This window comes from Perognathus longimembris, chromosome 10 (genome assembly GCF_023159225.1).
Source record: "Perognathus longimembris pacificus isolate PPM17 chromosome 10, ASM2315922v1, whole genome shotgun sequence".
Classification (NCBI taxonomy): Eukaryota; Metazoa; Chordata; class Mammalia; order Rodentia; family Heteromyidae; genus Perognathus; species Perognathus longimembris.
The window spans coordinates 2284142-2307681 of record NC_063170.1 but is presented as its reverse complement, the minus strand read 5'-3'; the positions used below and the strand labels follow the sequence as shown (position 1 = coordinate 2307681).

General features: G+C 58.5%; 2 protein-coding genes across 4 annotated transcripts in view; one reads left to right on the top strand and one right to left on the bottom strand.

The window, feature by feature from the left end:
• The window catches only part of Gse1 (Gse1 coiled-coil protein), a 194470-nt gene extending 180629 nt beyond the window's left edge, over window positions 1-13841 (top strand). The window contains 9 exon segments of the mRNA XM_048355001.1: window positions 41-362; window positions 1788-2371; window positions 3159-3271; window positions 3396-3666; window positions 4413-4526; window positions 5094-5447; window positions 7295-7585; window positions 10051-10154; window positions 10474-13841. Coding sequence (XP_048210958.1) covers window positions 41-362; window positions 1788-2371; window positions 3159-3271; window positions 3396-3666; window positions 4413-4526; window positions 5094-5447; window positions 7295-7585; window positions 10051-10154; window positions 10474-10608 — 2288 coding nt within the window. The 3' untranslated portion in view covers window positions 10609-13841.
• On the bottom strand, window positions 13839-19141 carry Gins2 (GINS complex subunit 2). 3 transcript variants are annotated; one of them, XR_007212267.1, is made up of 6 exons: window positions 18937-19139; window positions 18612-18726; window positions 17927-18026; window positions 15825-15951; window positions 14864-15187; window positions 13839-14003 (listed from the first exon to the last, which is right to left on the bottom strand). XR_007212267.1 is itself a non-coding variant. In XM_048355005.1 (6 exons), the coding sequence occupies exons 1-5, from the start codon at window positions 19024-19026 to the stop codon at window positions 15062-15064; spliced, it is 558 nt and encodes a 185-aa protein (XP_048210962.1). In that variant the 5' UTR covers window positions 19027-19141; the 3' UTR covers window positions 13839-14003; window positions 15032-15061. The 3 variants fall into 3 exon arrangements, 2 of the variants coding, with proteins under 2 accessions (XP_048210962.1, XP_048210961.1); XM_048355005.1 differs by having other exon boundaries at window positions 15032-15187; window positions 18937-19141; XM_048355004.1 differs by having other exon boundaries at window positions 13839-15187.
• Window positions 19142-23540: the final 4399 nt, after the last annotated feature.

Genomic DNA, 23540 nt, shown 5'->3' with positions numbered 1-23540 from the left:
TCGCCCAGCCCCAGCCGGCTGAGCGCGTTCCTCCCCACAGAGAAGCTGAAAGACGCGGGCCTGCAGGCCCCGAAGCCCGTGCCGCACCCCTTGCACCCGGTGCCCGCCCCGCACCACGCCGTGCCCGGCCTCATCTCCGGCCACGGTCTCTTCTCCCTGCCGGGCAGCAGCGCCACGGCCCTGCTGATCCAGCGCACCAACGAGGAGGAGAAGTGGCTGGCGCGGCAGCGGCGCCTGCGCCAGGAGAAGGAGGACCGGCAGTCGCAGGTGTCCGAGTTCCGGCAGCAGGTGCTGGAGCAACACCTGGACATGGGCCGACCCCCGGCGGGCGCCGAGGTGGAGCCCCGGCCCGACGGCACCAGGTGGGGCCCGGGGCTTTGTACCCGCCAAGCGTCTCCCCCGGCCTGCGTGGCGCAGGGTGGCTCCACCAGCCCGCCCTGGGCCGCGCGCGCCCCCGTCTGTGCTGGGCCGTCGGGGAGGCCCTTGTGCCCCGCTGGGCCCCTTCCTTCCGCAGCAGCGGGGGAGCCGAGGAGGACGGCTGTGCCTTTAGCTTTCATTTAAGGAGAAGCACGGTGGAGCTGGGAAGGGGCTCGGTGGCAGAGCGCTGGCCCCGAGCTCCATCCCCAGTGCCGCATAAACACGGAAAGCCGAAGGGGCGCTGTGGTGTAGGTGGTAGGGAGTAGCCGCGGGCAAAAGCAGCTCAGGGACAGCACCCAGGCCCTGAGCTCGAGCCCCGGGGCTGGCAGAAAAGAAGAAGCAAGGTTTGGCGGAGGCAGCCTTAGTTTCTAGTCCCGGGAGGCCTCTTTGTCCCCAGTGCCCTGCCTGCCGGCGCTGGCCTGGTGAGCTGGTCCCGGGCCATGGCTTCCGCCATCATCGCCCACACCCCACCGTCTCCCTGGCTGCCAGAGATGCGCGGGTCTGGCATCGGGGGCACATGGTGGCATTTCCCGTCAGCAGGGCGGAGTGAGGGCCTGCCGAGCTTGCCGGCTGTGACGGGGCGGCCACCCGGGCCTCACACCCGGGGCCCTGGGAGGGTGGCGGGCTCACGCCCGGCGCCCTCTGTTCGGGCGCCCTGTCCTCCAGGCAGCTTCCTGGTGCCCGCACGGGGCCTCCGGCGTGGCACAGTGCGGGGCTGCCGCGCACGGTGCGGCCTTGGCTCCGACGGGATGCTTGAGCTCTCCGCTTGAAAACTGTTTATTGCTTGGCTCTGTCTGGTGTGCAGCGTGTTTGTTCCGCCCGAGGACGCCATGTCTTGTCACCCTCTGTTGCACACCACTGCCCCGGGATTGCTCTGGCTGCAAGCGGGACTCTGGCAAGGTGGCCGCGGTGAACGCCACCCGGCCGAGCGGGCTGAGCTGGGAGGCCTGGCGGTCCAGCCCGGCCCCCGCCCGCCCCGCCCCGCCCCGCCCCTTCCTGCAGACCTTGCTGTGGGCAGCAAAATCCCACGTTAAAGCAAAAAGATAAGCTTTGAGAAAACACAATAGCCTTTTGTAACTGGGCTTCTGGAAACGTTTCTCACAGCGGGAAGGAGGCAGAGCAGAGCAGAGCAGAGCGCAGAAGGCAGGCCGGGGCCCTGGGGTGGGGGGAGTGCCGTCAGGCCGCCCCACGGGCGGCTGGCCTGCCTCTTACCTGCCCGCGGCTTGGCAGATCCACTCCTGCAGCCCAAGGGGAAGAGGAGGCTGGGACTTCCTAGAAGTGGGCAGACAGGGTACGGCCCGGGCATGGCAGCCCCGGCCAGCCGGCGGCTTCGCTCCTCCGACTCACGAGTCCGTCTGAACTCTGTCTAGGCCAGGACCAAACCGCCACGAGCCGGGCAGCCGCGATCCCCCGCAGCACTTTGGGGGGCCTCCGCCTCTCATCTCCCCTAAGCCCCAGCACCACACCGTGTCCACCGCCCTCTGGAACCCGGTGTCCCTGATGGACAGTACCCTGGAGACGCGGCGGGCTGAGAGCCACGGCCTGCACGGCCACCCGGCCGCCTTCGAGCCCAGCCGCCAGGCCGCGGTGCCGCTGGTGAAGGTGGAGCGGGTCTACTGCTCCGAGAAGACCGAGGAGCCGCGCAAGCGCGAGCCGCCCGCCCGGGACGCCGGCAGCCTGGAGCCCCCGGCCTTCCCGCACGGGCCAGGGCCCTTCCTTGCCGAACTGGAGAAGTCCGCGCAGACCATCCTGGGCCAACAGCGGCCCTCCCTCCCCCAGGCGGCCTCCTTCGGGGAGCTCAGCGGGCCCCTAAAGCCTGGGTCCCCCTACTGCCCCTCCACCCCCAGAGGTCCTGACCCCTCCTACATCTACGATGAGCTTCTGCAGCAGCGCCGGAGGCTGGTCAGCAAGCTGGACCTGGAGGAGCGCAGGCGGCGGGAGGCCCAGGAGAAAGGTGTGTGTGTTGGGGTGTGTGACCCCACTTCAGTCCACCCGGGGGTAAGGGGCCCTCGTGCAGCTGCCTGTACTGCTCCAGGTAGCAAGTTCACGGGCCGCCGTTGCCCCTGCGGGCAGCAGCGCCTAGGCAAGTCCCGGCTGTCGGTAAGGGAGGCGCTGCAGCCGTGCGCCACTGATAACAATGGGGGGCTGGAGGCCTGCCCGCAGCTGGCACTGCCCCAGAGCTGGGCACCTTCTGGATGCTGCAGGCTGCCGAGCCCTGGCTCGGGGTAGGGGGCAGGCTGGAGGGTTCAGGGGCCGTGTCTTGAGCTCCTCGCGAGTTTCATTTCTCATGGAAACTCAGCGCTGGCTGGTGTTGGACTTGGCCCCTTTTAATTATAGCGTCTGCAGCTGAGGCTCTCTGTAGCCTAGCGTGGCCTAATTCAGTCCTATTGTCTCAGCCTCCTGAGTGCTGGGATTACGGGTGCGCACCGCCAAGCCGGGCTTTGAGCTCAGCACTTACCTAGTGCCGCGGCACAGGCCGCCTGCCCAGGCTGCTGGGCTCCTGTGCTGACCTCGCAAAGCCCGAGGGCCCGGCAGGGAGGGGCTCTCCTGTGCCGTGCCCATCTCCTGGGGGGTGAGCGCACACCAACAGCCACGGCACTGGGCTCTTGGCATGAATAGTGGTCTGCAGGTGGGTGAGCTAATAAGGGGGCTCACAGGCCGGGCCCTGCTGCCCCCCTCACGCACACGCGTGCCCTGTGCTTGCCCGGGCCCCGGCGACACCTGCCCCTTCCCGCCATTAGGATACTACTACGACCTCGACGACTCCTACGACGAGAGCGACGAGGAGGAGGTCAGAGCCCACCTCCGCGGGGTCGCCGAGCAGCCGCCCCTCAAGCTGGACACGTCCTCTGAGGTACCCCGGCCTCCTGCCCCCCCACGGCACATCAAGGACCCCCAGGTGGGGCCCAGGGACAGCACAAACCTGCCACTGCCGGTGGTTTCAAGCGGATTTGTTTTCTTTCCCAACCCCAATCCAGAAGCTAGAGTTTTTGCAACTTTTTGGCTTGACCACCCAACAGCAGAAGGAGGAGCTGGTGGCCCAGAAGCGGAGGAAGCGGCGGCGGATGCTGCGGGAGAGAAGCCCGTCCCCTCCGGGCACCCAGAGGAAGCGGCGGACGCCGTCGCCCAGGCTGGCCCTGTCCACCCGCTACAGCCCCGACGAGATGAACAGCAGCCCCAACTTTGAGGAGAAGAGGCGGTTCTTGACCATCTTCAACCTGACCCACATCAGTGCCGAGAAGCGGAAAGGTAAGGCCGAGGCCTGCGCGCGTGCTGGGCCGGGGATGGGGAGCGGGCCGGCCCGCGGTGCGCCCCTGCTGCCGACACGAGGACTCGGCTGCCCCGCGTGCTCCCCTCCCGGGGGCCGGCCAGGCGTGACGGGGGGGCCTCTGCCGTGCTTCTGGGAGGCCCCCGCCCCTGGGCTTTGTGCTCTGCCAGGGAGGCCCGGGGCACGCGTGCGCCCGCAAGCACGCGCCCACGGAGGGAGCGAGGCTGCGGCTCCCGGGGCGGCCGCGGCCCCGGCTGGAAGAAAGCCCGGCCGCTGCCCAGGTGGGCTCGCGCGCGCGCCGGGGAGGCGGCTCGGTCTCTGTCTGTGCCAAAGCAGCGGGGCCCCGACTTCACCTCCAAGGGGCGTGGCGAACCCCGGAAATGGGCCCAGCTGCCGGCGTAGCCGTCGTCGCGCCCGGCCATGTGAATGTGAAAGGAGCCCTCGGGGGGCGCGGCCGCCGCGGAGGCCGGGCCTGCGCTCCTTCCCGGGACACGGCCGGAGCTCTGGGTGTCGGGGTGGGCACGCCGCCCCCACGCTGGGGCCACCGCCTTCGCCTCGCATGAGAACACCCCCTGCTCGAGAAGCCGCCGCCGAAGAGGGCGGGCACCGCCATGCCCGGCGCCCAGCACGGGCCGCGCCCCGCAGCCCCGCCGCCAAGCCGAGGACCCGGGCCGCCCCGCGCTCCGTCGGCCGCCGCCTCGTTAACTCCGGGCTGCTTTTCTCGCAGACAAGGAGAGACTTGTTGAAATGCTCCGTGCCATGAAGCAGAGGGCACTGTCGGCAGCGGCCGCCGACGCGGTGACGAGCTCTCCAGGGGACAGCGCTGCCGTCTCCCCGAGTGGTAAGGGAAGGACACCCCACCCGGCACCGCCACACGGGCTGCGGGGCTGCCGCTGAGGACTCGGCCTGTGGAGAGGGCGCTCCCGTCCGCCCTCCCGTCCGCCCTCCTGGGCGCTTGCTGCTGCGGCTGCGCAGCCTCGGGACACGGCTAGAAGGCAGGCGGCCAGTGGACAGGGCCTCGTCCGTGCGTCCGCCGCGCCCCCCCACGCCTCTGTCTCGGGCTCTTCCTCGCCGCGGCACCTGCTCTCCCTCCCTTCTGTCTTCCGTCCGAAGCCGCCTCTGCCCGCCGAGGACCCGGGGAGGCCTCGAGGTCTCGCCCTGCCGCCCGGCCGCTCCCCCCGCCGGGACTCTGCTTCTTCCCGCCGTCTGCCTCTGTCTTCTCACATGGCCTCCGGGGCTGCACTCGGGCCCCATGAGACGGGGCCACACACACAGTGCTGCACCCAGCCTCCCACGTCGGGGTCTTTGCTCTGAGCCTGTTAACCATAAGCTCGCAGAGCCCGGGGTCCACCCCTGACCCCCCGCTGACCTCAGCCCTTAAGCGTCTCTCGCTTTCTCTCTCTCAAAGAACCAGCCACACGGCCGGCCTCTCCCGACACCGACCAGCCCGTCGGCGCCGCCACCTCCCTGTCTGAAGTCACCGAAGCCGCGGAGCCCGGGAGGCCGGAGCAGCTCCGGCCGCAGGAGCCGGCGCCCCCCGGCGGTGAGAAGGCCAGGCCGAGCGAAGCTCCCCGGGGCAAGAAGAGCCTGAGCATGCTGCACTACATCCGGGGCGCCACGCCCAAGGCCATCCCTGTGCCGTTGTCCCACAGCGTCAACGGGAAGAGCAAGCCCTGGGAGCCCTTCCTGGCTGAGGAGTTTGCACACCAGTTCCACGAGTCGGTGCTGCAGTCCACGCAGAAGGCCCTGCAGAAGCACAAAGGTACGCAGCCACGCGAAGCCGGCCGGCGGCCCGCATGCCAGCAGCCGGGCTCGGACATGGCCACACGCACCGCCCCCGCCCCCCGTGGACACCAGGACCTGGGGTGGTGTCAGGCACAGGGCTGGGGCCCAGGCCTCCGGAGGCTCCGCCATGGCCACAGTGTTCGTTCCCTTTTAGTGGCGTCTGAACTCGTCGGAGTCTCGCGCTTGCTAGGCTCAACCCCATTTCCATCAGGCCCCGGTGAGCCGCGTGGGGGCTGCGCTTCAACGCATCAGCAGGCAGCACCGTCTGAGCTCAGACAGGCTGTGCTGCCCCCCACGTCCCCACGGAACCTGCAGGTCTCTGGTCCATGAGAGCCACAAGGACAGTGACATAGCCGCTGCCGCCACCCCACATTCCTGTCGCCGGCACCGCTGCCAATGGTGGCGGCAGCCGCTGAGGTCACAAGGATTGATCGCTACCCTGCAGGCCCAATAAAGTCAGCGTCAGAACTGCATCATTAAGAGACTGCACCAGTGACTTAAGCCTGTCATCCTAGCTACTCAGGCTGAGGTCTGAAGTTCGCAGTTCAAAGCCAGCCCCGGCAGGAAAGTCCATGAGACTCTAATTTATTTGTTTGTTTGTTTTTACCAGTCCTGGGCCTTGGACTCAGGGCCTGATCACTGTCCCTGGCTTCTTTTTGCTCAAGGCTAGCACTCTGCCACCTGAGCCACAGCGCCACTTCCAGCTTTTTCTATATATGTGTGGTGCTTGGGAATCGAACCCAGGGCTTCATGTGTACATGACGAGCACTTTGCCACTAGGCCATGTTCCCAGCCCTTTTACCTCTATTTAACCGCCAGAAAACCAGAAGTGGCCCTGTGGCTCAAGTGGTAGAGCACTAGCTGAAGAGCTGAAGAGCTCAGGGACAGTGCCCAGGCCCAGAGCTTAAGCCTCATGATGGATCCAAGAGAAAGAGACAGGAAAGAAAGAAGGTGTCTGGGCCGGGCACTAGTGGCTCGTGCCTGTAATCCTAGCTACTCAGGATGCTGGGATCAGCCTGAGCAGGAAAGTCCCTGAGACTCTTTAACCTCCAATTAACCACCAGAAAACCGGAAGCGGAGCTATGGCTTGAAGTGGTAAAGCACTAGCCTTGAGCAAAAATAGAGCTCCGGGCAGCACCCGGACCCCGAGTTCAATACCCACGGCCAACCAAAAGGAAAGAAGGTCTGGAAGGGCCCTGAGACATGACGGCAGGCGCAGATGTGCCTGCTCTCCCTTCCCTTCACAGGCCCTTCTGCAGGCCTTGGCCCTGGACTAGTGGGCTGGCGCCTCACCCGGGCGTCCTGTGGCAGCCTGCTTCATCTCAGCCTTCCTTAGGGCCTCGTATGCCTCCTTCCATGCTAGTTTGGGTGACAGTCCCCAAAGTGAGGGCAGGCCCGCGGGGGGGGGGGGGGGGGAGGGGGGAACCATCCCCTTCCCGCAAGGTGGCTGCCAGCAGACCTGTGCCACCAGAGGGTGCACACCCATTGCAGAGGTCACAGCCATGCTCCCTGCTGGCGCAGGCGCAAACATTGCTGTGCCTTTCGCCCCAGAGGGCTGGCTCTGGGCACTCAAGACCCATGAAGACGCACAGCCCAGATGAGCTGTGCTGAGAGCACACGCTTCGTTCAGCAGGCAGGAACGCGAGCCTGCCCCGCCGCCACGACGGCCCCTCCCTGCCCCGACTGTGTGCGGGTGACGCGAGCATTTGGGGCAGACCTTCTTCTGCACGCTTCTGTCTTCCGGCCTCCCGGGGGCCCGTGGTCCTGGCGCCCCCGGCCGCGCTGGCGACGCCCCCAAGCCTCTGACACCTGTTCTTTCCCCAGGGAGCGCGGCTGTGCTGTCTGCAGAGCAGAACCACAAGGTCGATGCTTCTGTCCACTACAACATTCCCGAGCTGCAGTCCTCCAGCCGCCTTGCCCCGCCCCAGCACAACGGGCAGCCAGAGCCCGCGGCGGGCGCCCACGGCCCCCTTGCGCAGGAGACAGACCGAGAGTCGGAGGAGGAGGAGGAGGATGGCGATGAGGACAGTGAGGACGAGGAGGACGAGGAAGCCCCCAGGCGCAAGTGGCAAGGGATTGAGGCAATTTTCGAAGCTTACCAAGAACATATAGAAGGTACTGGGCCGGGAGCTCAGCAGTCCTGAAGGGACTCAGGCCCTCCATTCCAGCCATGCCAAGTACACCGTACACCACCACCACCCCGGAATGCACTATGACGCTGGCTGTGGGCACAGCCTCAAAGGGGCCCTGCTGTACTGGGTACCTCTGATGCCTGTCACCACACTTGGGGGCTATCTTCCTTGGGGGATATAACAGAAGCCCCCCCACACATACACACACAGGCTGAACGGGCTGTCCCTACGTGCTAGACCCACTCTCTGCTAATGACACACACACACACACACACACACACGCACACACACACACACACACACAGGCTGAATGGGCTGTCCCTACGTGCTAGACCCACTCTCTGGTAATCACACGCACACACGCACACACACACACACACACAGACACAGGCTGAACGGGCTGTCCCTACGTGCTAGACCCACTCTCTGCTAATGACACACACGCACACACACACAGGCTGAATGGGCTGTCCCTATGTGCTAGACCCACTCTCTGCTAATGACACACACACACACACACACGCGCGCATTGAATGGCCTAGATCCACTCTGCTCGTGGCCCTCTGAACTTCCCTTTGGGCTCTCTGCCGGAGGCTTCCGGCCACGCGCACTCCTGGCCTGGGGCGGGATGTCATGTCCCTCAAGGGAGCACAGCTTGGATTCCCCCAGGGAAGCCACGGGCACGTCGGTCCCACACTGGGTCCCAAGCCTGGCACTAGCATTCCCCAAGGAGGCCCACAAAAGCCCCTGGGGGGGGAGCAGTGGGCACCAGCCCCCTGGGGTACATATGCTGTGTGCTGAACCACTGTGGCCAGCGGCTGTCAGGCCAGTGCCAGCCACCTCCCTCCCGCACTGCGTGGACGCGTTGAAATTGCACACGACCGTGCGCTGCGGTACTCCCTGCCACCTGGAGGCAGGGATCCCGGCACCCGGGCTCAGAGCCAGCCTGGGCAATGTTGGTGAAGCTTCACGTTAAGTTAGCCACAGCCAGGGTACCCAGTTGTGCGTTTTATGTGCTTCCTACCCTCAAGTTCAGAGGTACCATCTGTAGCTCCCTTGTGTGGTTATTCGATTGTATACATCTGCGTTCAGAAGCAGCATATACTGCACTCTAATGTGTATGCCCTAGGACGAACTCAGGACCAAAGCTCTGCCCCTGGGCTTTCTTAGAGCTCCTTTTCTGGCGGTTAATTGGAGGTAAGAGTCTCACCAACTTCAGCCTACTGAGTAGCTAGGATTACAAGTGTGAGCTTTCAGTGCCTGGCTTATTTTAAATTTTAATGGAGCGAAGACATCAATCTTGGGTTTGCAAGCCCTTGTTTGGAAATCCTGTATGAAGGCACTAAGATGCTTGCAGCTGGCCCTGGCTATTATGGGCTACTGCTCAGCAGTTCTTGGCTCTGAGCTTCCTCCCATGCATTTTAGGAAAGGTCCTGTTAGGATTTCGCTTGGGACCTCTAAAGTGAAATTAAGAGGCACTGGTGGGACTCTGAAACATAGCAGCATTCATTATATTCAGGGTTTTTTTTGTTGTTGTTTAGTTTTAATTCCTGGTGGGTTTTTGTTATGTTGGTTCTTTTTTTAATTTATTTTTTTATTTTTATTTTTATTTTTTTTTGGCCAGTCCTGGGCCTTGGGCTCTGGGCCGGAGCACTGTCCCTGGCTTCTTTTTGCTCAAGGCTAGCACTCTGCTACTTGAGCCACAGCACCACTTCTGGCCATTTTCTGTATATGTGGTGCTGGGGAATCAAACCCAGGGCTTCTTGTGTAGGAGGCAAGCGCTCTTGCCACTAGGCCATATTCCCAGCCCCATGGTTCTTTTTTTTTTTTTAATGCTGTTTGAATTTGCTTTGCTATCACCATTGTTTCAGCCTCTATAATCAAGCAGCATCTTATTTTTTAAGACAAACTTGTCCTTGAAGGTTTGAAATCCCTCTCCCATCAAAACTGGGTCTGGTGTGTTTTGGTAAAGCGTACTACTTTATTTGATTAACAGCTTGTTTAAGGGACATCTTTGAAACCTCCAACACCTGTGTAATGAACGGCCTTTGACTCTAGACCCTTCGTCATCACATTGGGTTGGGTTTATTTCTAAGCTGGGTGCCAGCGGCTCCCCTGTCATCCTGGTCACTCAGGAGGCTGAGTTCTGAGCCTGGAGGTTCAAAGCTAGCCGAGGGACGGGACACACCCTGAGCCTCTTATCTTCAATTAACTACCAAAAAACCTGAGAGTGGAGGTGTGGCCCAAACCGTAGATAGCTAAGAGCCAAACAGCTCTGGGACCGTACCTAGACCCTGAGTTCAAGCCCCCGGACCAGCAAGCGAGCCAGCGCGTGCGCACACACAATCCTAACTCGAAGGGTGGGGCCGTGGTTCACAGGAGAGCCCTGGAGACCGGGCACTGTGAGCGGGGTGACGACGATGGCATTGCCGCCTCTTGTCTTTTCAGAACAAAACCTGGAGCGGCAGGTGTTGCAGACACAGTGCCGGCGGCTGGAGGCCCAGCACTACAGCCTCAGTCTGACTGCAGAGCAGCTCTCCCACCGCATGGCGGTGAGTGGGGTTCAGGATCAGGGCCTGGGGGGTGAGGGGGGAACCCGTTCCTAAAAGACCAAAATTCTGTCCTTTCGGGGGAACTCGGGCATTGTTGGGTATGCAGAGTTGGCTAAGGGGAGAGAATGCCTTGAACTTGCCCGATGCCGATCCTGGCAAGCGGAGGTACTGTCACACACACACACACACACACACACACCCCGGCGCCCGCCTCAGTGCCCCTCCCCAGCTCCAGCCATTCATCCGGGCACCACACCGTTGGCTCGAGTCTGCACAGATGCAGCGGCGGCGCTGATGCGAATCTCCCTCCCTCCCCCAGGAGCTGAGGAGTCAGAAGCAGAAGATAGTGTCGGAAAGGGAGCGCCTCCAAGCAGAACTGGACCACTTACGCAAGTGCCTTGCCTTGCCTGCAATGCATTGGCCGAGGGGCTACTTTAAAGGGTACCCCAGGTGACGGTTTCCCTTGCACAGGCTGAACCTATAGTATAGAAATATTATCTATTTTATTACCTTGAATATTTAATATTTTTCACTGGGAGGTTTGAAGCTTAAAAAACAAGAATGTGCCATGCATGAAGCAAAGGATTCCAGGCTCCAGAACAACAAACGAACGACTTCACCTTGACTTCAATACAGTCAGATCGCCTTTGTCACCCAGCGAGCAGCCAGTGCAGAAGGCCTCGAGCTTTCCTTCCTCATGGTGGTTTTATTCCTTCTTCCCCCACACAGGCCTTTTTGTTGTCGTTCTAATCTGAAAATGAAGGCTCCCTTCCCAACAGTAACCCCCTGTCATGCAGCGCCCCAGTGCATGTGCGGGGCTGCAAGTCCGCTGGCTGTTTCCTGTGCTGCCCTGTTAGCGCACAGGCCCGCGGCCCCCGGGGCACAGGGCTCACCCTGGCTGCAAAGCAGGCTGGGTGCATTGTCAGTGACGGCCTTGCCTCACTTTCCGACATACAAAAGCTGTTTGTCTCCAAAGCCGCAGGTCCTGGGGGCACGCAGAGCAATCCCTGGAAATGCTCTCACCTGACAATAAATCCACAAGCTAAAGGTACCTTTTGTCACTCGTGGGGGAGAATGTACAGAGCTCTATGTAGACAGATCCACCCGCTAAATTGTTACTGGAGTGGGTGATGGTTTCATACAAACAAATTTTGAGAGAAAAGTCAAAGGTGCTTCAGCCTTGTACTGTGTATATATATTAAAAAAAAGTTTTGTATGTTTTTATTACTTTAATTATTGTTATAAAAAGCCTGCCATTTTTAATATGTGGTTTGGGGGAATTTTTGTTTTTCCTCTTTGGGGGTTTTGTTTGTTTTTGTTTTTTGGGGGGAAAATCCCTTGCTTTTAGTGTTTGTACTGCTGCTGGTCAGGACATTAAAATATTGAAGTGTTTTTAAAAATTAAAAGGAGAAGCAAAGTAAAAAGAGCTTACCACTGGCGCCTATGCGATCACTTCGTTTTTGCTTTGACTTGCACCAGACCCTGATGCAGAAGCCACGAGGTCCTCCTGGCCAACTCCTGCCCCCGCCTGACTAGAGCAGGTCACGGCAGCCAGGGCACAGCCGTGGCACAAGGGGGCAGTCGGTGGGAGCACGCAGATCCTGTGCGAGTGCGTAGCCACGCACATGCCCGGCTCAGAGCAGGGAGCCATGTCTGCTGGGGAACTCTAACGGGGCCAAGCGCGGGTAGACCCGGAACCCGAGTGGTTGCTGGGATGCCAGCTTTGTACAAGCCTCAGGTAGGCCCCTGATCCCGCCGCCGGGCTGCACTGGCGCGGCTGCGTGGTCGCAGTCCTCTGGGCAGTGTTGGATCCAGATCAGTAGGCACCTCCTGCTGGAACAGGTCCTAACCCTTTGCTGGCCTGGGGGCGGGGAGGGGCCCAGGCCAACCTTTGCTGGCCACCAGCAGCTGCGCTTACTGGCTGCTGCTCCCGGGGGCAGCGCCCTGAATCCCAGCCCTTGCTGAGCCGAGCAGCTTGCTGACAGCTGGTATGGTGTTGCTTATCTGCCCCCACACAGTTCGCTTTGTACGTCTGCCAAGAACCTTCCAGTTATTAGCAAACTCAGACAGAAAAGCGCCGCCAGTCAGCAAGCACCTCCCTCCACCCCCGGGAGGCCTGGAAAAAGTAAAAAGCTGTGCCCAGGCCTCTTCCCCTGCAGACTAAGCCACAGTCGGGGCAAAATGTCACTTTTCTACTTATGACCTGCTTGCTCTCTATGGAGAAGGCTTAAGAGTCACACCTGAGCACTCCACACGTCCCACACCTGGTGGCTTTGGCTAAAACCAAGGGACAAGTAAATTAACCTAGAGGAAGAAAAGGCTGGGCCTTCTCTGCGTCTGAGAGAAGTGCCCTTGTTGGGTGTTAGGGGGGACGGGCACTGAGTCAGGGGCAAGTGCCCCCCAATGGAAACGGCTCCCATCACTCCTTGCCATTCCCCCAGTCTGTTGACATTCAAGTGCTCTTGTGCTCAAGTGTAGTAAAGACAATCAGCGCAAGCTCAGACCAGTAAGGCAGCATGCAGAAACTGAGGTAAGAAAGGTGCTTGCACGTGCAAATGCCAGAGTACCTAGCAATGGCTTTCCTCCCAAGAATTTGCTTTGTAATCTGGAAACACTTATTTTCAGATGACTCTGAAAGAACACAGAACATCTAAGTCTGTTAACAGAGGACAAAATGCAGTCATGCAGTCGCTGAAGCTTGAATTTAAAAGCAGCACATCAAATTTTGTCTATAACCAATGGTGCAAGTGTGTCAGTATTTCTGTGACTACTTTGGTCCTCCTCAGCTACGTGTCTTCCCACATCACCTGGAAGAGAGCTCCCATCTGTCCCCTGACGGGGAAGTCACTAGACCAGTGATAAAGCTCCATCATCTTTAAAACCAGCTGTTCTTACTCACTTTGTTGTAAACATGGCAAAATGCCAAGCTCCCTGCCATTGTCTCAGACAAGTGATCAAAATAGGATTTGCAACATTTCAGTCTATATGCTAATTGTGTAAAGAGATAAAACACGGGGCAAGCACTCTACCACTAGGCCACATTCTGGCACTAAACTACAGTATAATGGATTGCACCCCCAAGAAAATTCAGATTATTAAGAGGAACCTACACCATCAGGAAAAATCTACAGCATGGGAGATCCTGTTTGTAGCAAAACTGTATTTTCCTCAAGTGCTCACAATACTGCCAAATCTCAAAGAAAAAAACAATAAAAAACCCACCAAGTAGCTAAGCTCGCAAGCCCATACATAGCCCCTTTCCCTCTGGAGCCACACACAGCACAGAAAGGCAGATACCAGCACCAGAGGGAGCTGGCTAGCACAGACAGACAGCTTCTCAGCAGCAATCTGTATTCAAGTAACCAAGCTTTGACTTCACTCCTTGCCGTAGCCTGTCCCCAACCTTTGACCCCGTGCTCATGAAACTCCTAACCTCTGCCTTGACCTAGGGGGGCCATCCCACGGGTGATGCGTGCTCCCGTACCTGTGCTCAGCACCAGGGTGGGCAGGAGGGAGGGCAGCGGTGCCTCGGTCACTGGGGGCAGTTTAGATGCTGTGAAATGAAACCTGTTTTAAGTGTACTTGTTTAACTGTATTGTAATATTATTTGTTGAATGTAGTAATTAGGTATTTATGAATATATTGCTGTAATTTCTGACATCCAAAAAATAAAATCGTCCTAAATCATGTTAAGAGGAAAATCTTGTTTTATATTACAACGAGCACACCCCAATTGCCCCCAAATGCTCAAACATGAAGACGGAGCTGGCACTCAGCTGGCCCAGGTACTAAAGGTGGGACCTGAGACACGCAGGCAGGCCCCCGGCCTCCGTGGTAGAGCAATTCACCCTAAGAGGAAGAGGATTCAGAGTAAGACCGAGATGGCAAGGTGAGCCCCAGCGCCTGAAACCAGTTCAGCACGGCACCCTAACTTCCGGAGACACTGCCATGCAGCCTGGCCCTGGGTGTAGAAATAGCTAGCACCGACAGCAGAGGCGCCGGGGCCAGGGTAGCACTGGAGCCCTGTGGGCCAAGGGCCGAGGCAGCGTGCGGGGTGCACGCGCTCCCAGGACTCCCGGCCGCCCTGGACGCACAGGACCAAGTCAGAAGCAGGCTGCTTACAGAACCGAAGTCAGTCTGCTGGATGGCACTGGACAGCCACCGTCCCATCTGAGGCTGAGGGACCAAACAATTAAAGGCTACAGTGAACAACAAAAGCAATTTCCTTAGAAAAAAAATCACTTTCCCTGAATATATCAAGAGCAGTGTCCCCAACCCCACCCTTCCCAGTGCTGTCTTCAGTCTCGCTCGGCACTCCAGGATTCTCTCTTGATAAGCAAACTTGACATGTTGTAGCACAGGGGACCCACCCCCACCCCCACCACTTTAGTTTTTGGGTCACCCTGACTGCAAGGCCTTTGACTTGGGAGTTATACAGCACACAAACTCAACAGATAAACCAGATTTGGGCTGATGGCATTTTTATTAGATAAGCACTAACCCGGCTGACGTCACCAGCTGCTCCGGCAGCCGTCCTGCGTGAGCAACCTGCACATCTAAACTCAGCCCCTGCGAGGAGGACCAGGAAGGTCGGACCCGGGGCCCAAGCGCTCACCACTCTGGCCGCATCTGCTTCTGAACTCTGTATGCGTGACACCCAGGAGAACTTCACCCTGAGCCCCCAAAGAAAAACTGGCTCCTAAAATTACCTGGGGAACTGAGCACTCAGGAGCTGAGTTTGAGGACTAACCACAAACCAATATTAAAAATCAATTCCTTGTACCATTCCATGTTCTTCACACATTCAGGGAGATTTCACTGGCTCCCTAGCACCACAAAAAGAAGTCTGCAGAACTCCAGAAGCACGAGTCCATCACATAGCAGGTCTGCCAGCAGGTGCCAGGCTTCTAGAAGTCCTGAGACTGGGCGGTCTCGGAAGGCTGCAGGTTTGTGCGGAGCTTGTACATGTGATTGAGCGCTTGTGTGAGGAAGGCCCCGCTGGTGTTGATCTCCATCAAGGTCAGGTTATCCAGCTAAAGGAAGAGGCAGACTGAGTAAGCCAAGATTTTTGTTTGGTGACCAAGTTACATTTTACTGAGTCAATTCTTGGTGGGGGAAAGCCTCTGGGAATGGACCTGTGGGCCCTGCAGGTGAGGTGAGTGCTGTACTACCGGGCTGCACCTCCAAGCCCAGTGAGGGGGTGTGTGGGTATGTATGTGTGTGGTCTTTTTAGCACTGGGCCTTGAACTTAGGGCCTTGTGTTCTTGCTCAGCTTTCTTTGCTCACAGCTGGCATTGAACCATTTGAGCCACACCTACAGTCCAGCTTTTTGTTGGCTAATTGGAGATTAGAGTCTCTCAGATTTGTCTGCAGACACAGCAGCGGCCCAAGGGGGCAGTCGGTGGGAGCAAAGCAGATCCTGTGTCTTTAAACCCTATCCTCAGATCCCAGCCTCTCCTTAGTAGCTGGGATTATAGGCATGAGCCGCTGGTACCTAGCTCAGTGGATGGTCTTAAAAGCACAGCTAGCAATTCGTGTTTGTAACAGCCTGAGCAAGCAGGCTGCTGTGTGACGCTCTGGCGGCATCCACGTTGGCAGGCAGGGCCTGGCAGCATCAGGTGAGCAGCAGCAGCAGAAGGGCCAGCTATGCCTGCCTAGGCATGCGCCTACCTTGGCGTGTGCCTCCTGCTGCTGCACAAAGCTGTCAGCAGAAACCCGGAGCTTGGCCATGCGTGTGTCCCACAGATCCTTGATGAGGGTCCGGATCGCATCTGCTTTGGGGATGTTGTCCGAAGCGCTGAAGGGGGGGTGAAGTAAAGACATTGAATACATGAAAGCAACACTGGGCAGAAGCGTACCTTCAAAGACGCTGACTGAATTCAGATGAAATATTTGAACTAGTCCAGATGCAAAAAATGTTTAGTCTTTGGATTTGAGTCTTGCGCAGGTAAGCCTGGTGCCAAGGACGCACAGCACTGATCTGTACAAAGTTCCAGCTGATGCACAGGATTTACATGCAGCCAGGAGAACGAGGAAGCAGAGAACGGCCTCTCTCAGGGTACAGTGCTCTCTGCGGTGGGGCTCCCATGCAGGCTGGCTCGGAGCCCGGGCCCGCTACTGCTGTGTGCAGTGCTGAACACATGTCTACAGAAGCCCAGGTTCACAATCACCTGGACAGGAGCTTAGCAGCCCACGCTCCGCCCTTTGCTTGGCATGTCTGAGAGGGAGGGGCTGTCCCACTGTACAGCTAGATTAAAAGGCAGCTACACAGAGAAGAAAGCAAGCACATGTGCGTGGAAACGGTGCCCGTGTTCACAGAGAGATTCTGGGTAGAAGCTTAGCACAGCAATACCAGCCTTCCTTTATGAAATGGGTTCTAAACCAGCCTTTGAAGGAAGGCAGACTACCAGATAAAGCAGAAGCACATACTCTTCACTCGGCACACCCACATAAGCTGCACATTCATTTCCCACACACCACCGGTGGCTCAGGACCGGCAGAAAGCACATCTACAGCAAACAATGCATAGAGCCAATTGTACCACAAATCCAAACATGCATGCCGGGGCTGGGAATGTGGCCTAGTGGTAAAGTGCTCGTCTCGTATACATGAAGCCCTGGGTTCGATTCCTCAGCACCACGTATATAGAAAAAAGCCGGAAGTGGCGCTGTGGCTCAAAAGGTAGAGTACTAGCCTTGAGCAAAAAGAAGCCAGGGACAGTGCTCAGCCCCTGAGTCCATGCTCCAGGACTGGCAACAAAAACAAAACAAATAAACCAAACATGCATGCCTTGTGCTCTGAACAGATTAAACAACAACAGACCCTACAGACCTTGTCAACTGAACTGTAGGACAAAGGTGAAAGGGAGTCCTTTAGCCCAAGTAAACTATTTTTAGTAGAACATGCACACACGGTAAGAATCTGGAACTTCAAGCACTAAAAACGGACAGGCCCCTGAACAGGCTGCACCTCCAGGTTCTCTCCCCACGCAGCCCTTCCCCCCCACACCTGTCCAGTCTCTGCACACTCAACCTGGCTTCCTCAAGCACACACAAGCCCCTCCCTTCACAGCTCCTCCTCCTTCACCATCTTCTCACAACCCTAGATCCCCAACAGCCTGCTCTGGTACCACCAGGTCTTGTGGCTCTGAGGACTAGAGCAGCATGCACCTGCTGCAGCGTAACCAGCTGCTGGTGGACTCGCGTCTTCCCTTCCCCTGAGTGCCAGCTCCACCACAACACGCAACGTGTTTGATCGAAGGAAGAAGTGAACCACAGCCTCCGAGCAACGCAAGGCAACACCGTGTTTGTTACATGTCCAAAGATACCCTTTAAGTTCAGCCATGTCATTCAGGGCCCTAACCATTCAGTTTCTCTAAGCAGCAGTATAGTTCCAATTTGGTTTCTGCTCTTGGATTTATCAGCCAAAAGATGGTCAGGGAGCCGCAAGAACCTGGCATTTTGCAAGCTAAATTCTAAATGCCTCCCCGGCAAAAGGCCCACACGTGCACATCTCTTTGCTTTCAGTCATTTGTTCTATGCCCCAGTGCATTCCAGAGTGGGTGGAAGAACCAAGGGACTTAGTGTGGAGGCAGGCGTAACACAAAGGGAGACACGGGGATGGGAGGAGGCAAACAGGCAGAGGCAGACAGGAAATCCAACATGTGTAGAGATGGGGCTGCGACTTATGACCATGAAAAGCAAGGGCTGAGGAAGGGAGAGTGAGGGGTAGAGGACTAGAATCCACTATCCTAGGCCTTGAAAATGACTCACTGATTCAACAGGAGTTTGGTGAGCTCCATGTAGTAAGGGCTGGGCACAGGAGTAAATGTTTCCTCATTTCGTTCGTGATCCCTCAGCTTCTCCAAACTTTCTGAAATGGAAGATTAAGACAATTTCACCATCATTACAGGGAAGACTTTTTTTAAACCTTTCAAATTTACTTATTTGATCAATAGTAAATGCTTTAAAGAGAAACCCTTCAGGAATAATTTAACATTGACTAGGTGATTCCTGGCCTTCTTGGGCCTCTTGGGCAGGCAGGTAAGCTTTTGCTGCTGGTGGGGGGGGAGGGTAATTCACAATCTGAAACCAATTCCAACTAAGAAAAAGTTCTCTACCCCATTTTGCAGAATAGTGGTGCCTGCGACATCCCACCTATGTTTGGGAGGCAAAGGTCAAGAGGATCTCAGTTCCAGGCCAGCCAGGGCAAAGAAAAGCTCACGAGACCCCATTTTAACTGGAAAGGCTAAGCATGGCTAAGAAGCTAAATAGAAGGATCCAGATCTAGTCCGGCAGGGCAAAAACCAGTTAACCATAACCAGAGCGGAAGGACCTGGGGGGGGGGGCATGGTTCAGGTGCAAAGCCCTTGCCTGCAGGTGCAAGGCCCCGAGTTTAAAGCCCAGCGCCGCCCCGGTGCGCCGGGTCCCGGGCGCGGGCGGAGCAGCGCGCACTCACCCACGTCCATCCAGGCCGGGGGCAGCACGCGGCACTTCTGCCTCTGCTTCAGGTTCACGGCCAGCCACAGCGGCACGTCCACGGGAAGGCCGGGGTTAAACGGTCCCAGGTCGCCCTACGAGGGGCGCGGGCGTCACTGCACCCCCGCCGCCCGCCGCCGGGAGCCCGGAGCCCGGGCCCTGCCCGCCGCCCGGAGCCCGGAGCCCAGGCCCTGCCCGCCGCCCCCCAGGCCCTGCCCGCCGCCCCCCAGGCCCTGCCCGCCGCCCGCCGCCGGGAGCCCGGAGCCCAGGCCCTGCCCGCCGCCCGCCGCGCCTGACGCCCTCACCCCTATGAGGTAGATCTTGTCCAAACTGAAATTAGGGATAATGGTAACCAGCTCTTTCTCGGCCAGAAACTCCACCTCGGCTGCGTCCATGGCGGCCTCGGAGGCCCGCGGGAAACTCGGAGCCTCCCCCGAAGCGTCGCTACGGACGCCGCTTTCCCGCCCTGGCGAGGGCCCGCCCCAGACCGGAAGACCGCTTCTGGCAGCCTATCAAAACAGCGCTCTCGGCAGGGAGCGGAGGCGGATACCGTTCTCGTGACCTTCTTCGGATTGGCCAGTCCGAGAGAAGCGGCACGCCGGCCCCGCCCCATCACGTGGTCTGTTCCCGCCCCTTTCGCGAATGCTTCCGGCCCCGCCCCGCCTCGTAGACCGGCGTGGCTCCGCCCACAATATGGCCCGCCCTCTCCCCCGTCTCCCGCCTCTACGTGAGCCTGATTGGCTCCTCCCGCACACGGGCCCCGCCCCTCCCGCTGTCCCGCCCGCGGTGCGCTTCGTGCGCGGGCTCCAGGGCGGGCCGGGCAAGTGGCCTTCCAGACGCACCCCCCCACCCCCGAAGAAGGGGCTCCCTTCGATTCCACACGCTTCGCCCCCGTCCACGAGGTCGTCAAAAGCCTGCGGAGAGGCAGACTCCCCACCCAGCTCCTGTCCCTCCCTCCCTCCCTCCCTTCCTTTCTTCCTTCCTTCCTTCCTTCCTTCCTTCCTTCCTTCCTTCCTTCCTTCTTTCCTCCCTCCCTCCCCCCTCCCTCCCTTCCTTCCTTCTTTCCCTCCCTTCCTCCTTCCCCCCCTCCTTCTTTCCTTCCTTTTCTTCCTTTCTTTCCTCCCCCTCCTCTTCCTCCTTCTTTTTCTTCTTCCACGAAATGCTGCATATTGACCCCAGGGCTTTCCTCTGGTAGAGCACAAGCTCTTCCCCTAAGCTGACCCCTGGAATGTTTGGCTGTGCCCTTCCCTGCCAGGTGCCTCCGTCCAGCACAGCGCACACAGGTGAGAGAATGGCCGAGGGTGAACAGCCGAGGGCGGTCAGCAAGCTCACCTGTCAGAATGCCTGGAAGCCGGCTCTGGCATCCTGAGGACAGAAAGCTGAACCCTCCCAGGCCAGGGGACCCTGCTGCAACCATAGTAAGCCAGAGCAGCTTACACTTAGTCCGTGGTAGGTGGGGGGCAAAAAGAGGCCAGACCCACATTTCACACCCTGATCATTGGGCCCTGAAACAAAGCGTAGAGGAGCCAGCATTCAGGACGGCAAGTTCAAGGCAAGCCCGGGCTACGTAGTGAGACTGTCTCAACATAAACCCAGGCCAGGAATGCAGTTCAGAGGTAGAATATTTGCCTGGTATAGACATGGCGGTGAGCTCGATACCCTGTACCGGAAAACAACTGTCTGTTGCTTATCTCCATTAGGAGTTATCATTGGCAGACCTGGAGATTTGACCGTGTTATGACTTCTTGAGGTCAGGAGTTTCCAAGGAAATAATCGGAGATTCCTCAGGGCAAGGAAGCACATGGAGCCTTGGTCCTTTATTCTTCAGGATGAGCCTGAGGTGTTAGGAGGAGGGGGCTCCAGGCCACCTGGACCCTGCCAAAATAGAATCTGCCTCAGGCTTCTGCAAAGGGTGCCTGCCAGCTTGTCTGCGTGTTTGATTGATGGGGAATGTTTTCTTGACTGGCAAATATTTGTGTTCCCAAGTTGGCAAGGCTTTACTTCCTGGTTTTCACAGACTATAAAAAGAGCAAAAGGAAGAGCTCTGGGGGCGGGGAGGACGGCTGAAATCCAGATGCTGCAGTAGGAACAGAAGAGGAGAGCAGTCCAGCTTCAGTGTCCTGATCTGTGAAACGGCCCCATGCTGCCGCTTACCCCACTGAGTTTCTAGGAGAATGAGAGCACAAGGTGCTGTCCCGTTACCCCTACCAGACAGAGGGGCTCAAGATGCCCAACCGGCGACCGCTACCCAGTGTCCACCAACAGATGCACAGAGAGGCAACAGGCACCTGTGGCTCGCACCTGTCATCCCAGCTACTCAGGAGGCTGAGATCTGAGGATCACAGTTCGAAGCCAGCCAGGGAAGGAAAGCCTGTGAGGCTCTTATCTCCAATTAGCCTGAGCTGTGGCTCAACCCGTAGAGCACCAGCCTTGCTTGAGCAAGAAAGCTCAGGGACAGCGTGGCCAGGCCCTGAGTTCAAGCCCCAGTATCGGCACAGACCTACACCTACGAAGTCCACACACTGTATGACTCTCTTTGGATGCATGTCAGAATAGGCAAGTCTCTACAGACCAGAGATTTTGTGGTTGCCTGGAGACGGGGCGGGGGGGGGGGGGGCGGGGAGGATGGGCAGGTTGGAGAGAGACTACTGTTGATCGTTTTCATAGTCACGGAAATGCTGAGGCGTTTGACAGTGATGATGCGTGTGCTGCCGTACACTTAGCGAACACACTGCACCGCACAGCTTCCGAGGGCGAACGCTATACCGGGCGAACGCTTCCTCCTGGAAGTTTGGAGGGTTTATGGTTTGGGGAGTTGGCGCTTGGGTTTGAACGCGGGCTCTCACACTTGCTGGGCAGCTGCTCTGCCGCTCGAGGTCATGCTTCTTTCCCGCCCTCCACTCCAGGCGCTAGGCTGGGGTCGCGTGGTCTGACCGGGGAGGCGGGCGGCTCCGGAGCGCCTCCGCGGCCGTGACTTCTTAATCCTGAGCGGTTGGAGGGCGCGGGGCTTCCGCAGGCCCCTCCTCACCCGGGCTCTCAGGCAGGAAGAGCATTAGAGGGAGCTGGCTGGTCGGGCTCTACCCGCTGCTCCCCGCTCTGGAACCTCCTGCCCCCTCGGGGGGCAAGGCCGCTCAGCCACGCTGCAGTCAGGTTCGTTCGCCCGCCAAGGGCCACATGTGGGGCCTAGAGAAGGAGCCTTTGCGTTGTTGATCCCACCCGCACAATCCCCCGTACCGGCGAAACCGCGCAGGATTTGTCTTCCTGTGCCTGGCTTATAGCATGGCGTTCGTCTGCGTGGTTTCGGGTGACAGAACTTGCTGCTTTGTAAGGGCTGAGTAGTATTCCGCTGTTGGCGTCCAGTTAAGGGTCCAATCGCCCTGGGCTGGGAGCACGCCTGCACGCGTGAAGCCCTGGCTTTGATTCCTCAGTACCAAAAACTAGAAGAAGCTCAAGTGGTAGAGTGCTAACCTTGAGCAAAAGAAGCTCAGGGACGGTGCCCAGGCCCTGAGTTCAAACCCCAGGACTGGTGAAAAAGAAAAAAAAAGGAATCCATTCACCCAGGCGTGGCCAGTTAGTTGGGTAGGTCCCACGTGGGGGCTTTTGTGACCCGTGTGTCAGTGCCCGTGGGGGAGGTGTCAGAATCTCTTCAACATACACATTCCAGTTTCTTCAGAAACCCAAAGAATCTGGGACTGCTGGATCTGAAAATACGGAAAGGTTTTTGTGTTTTTTAATTGTGCATTGATTTTAACTCACTCGGATCCCCTACCCATGCACCTCCCTGCTCCACCCACTAGGGGGCAGGGCAGCCGCCAGACCGTGCTGGGCCGGGACCTTGCTTTCTAGCCTCCTTCCCGGCGCTGTGGAACCTGGGTTTCCTGAGGAACCGAGAACTTGAATTTGACATCAGCAGAGATCCTTGTCTCCGAAAAAAATAAATGAATGAATGAGAAAGACAGACAGTGGCAAACCGGGCACTCACCGCGGTCCTCCTAGCTACTCAGGTGACTGAGATCTGAGAATCACGGTTTGAAGCCAGCCCCAGCAAGAAAGTCCGTGAGACTCTCATCTCCGTTTAACCACCAGAGGACTGGAAGTGGCGCTGCGGCTCAAAGCGGTAGGGCACTAGCCTTGAGCAAAGCAGCTCAGGGACAGCGCCCAGGCCCTGAATAAAAGAAAAAGAAAAAAGACAGACATTGGCATTGAAGGTGGGTGCCCTTGATTCAAGGTGTTAGCAGCGTCCTACCTCTGGGGCGTTTCTCCGGCCTGAACCTGAGACTGGCATCAGGCAAACCCCAGGGCACTCGGCAGAACGCTCGGCCAGCACCGCCCAACCTGCCGATGGCATCTGGGCCAGGGACGGATGGAGACCCAGCTTTTCTGTAAATCACAGTTTTCCAAACTTAAAAGTTCCAGGCCCTGGCTCACGCCTGTAATCCCCGCTACCTCTCGGTCTGCCCTGGGCAAGACTCTCTCCCTGCTGAACTTCATTGAGGACCACGGTGCAAACCAGGAGAGGCAGACAAGTACCCCCTCCCTTTCCAGAACTTACTCTCCTCGGGTTGGTGGCACCCACCTGTAATCCTCCTGTCTCCAGAGGTCCCAAGCTCGGGCAGCAAGGAAAGGGATGCTCACTTTTGTTTAGGGTTTCCCATCGCCAAGACCGACGGATTTCCCCAATCCTGTGCTCCATTGGGGCAAACAGCGGGCGTCCCTCGGGTTCTGGAGGGACGGAGCCCTGCAGAAGCGCGGCGTGGGCGTGGGCGTGGGCGTGGGCGTGGGCCGAAGGACCGCAGCCTTCCAAACGAAATCAACCGGCAGCACGGGGAGCTTCCGACAAAGCGGCCCACGCCCGCCCGGGATGCGCGGCCCCACCTCCACGCGGGGGGCACCGCCGTGTCTGAGGAGG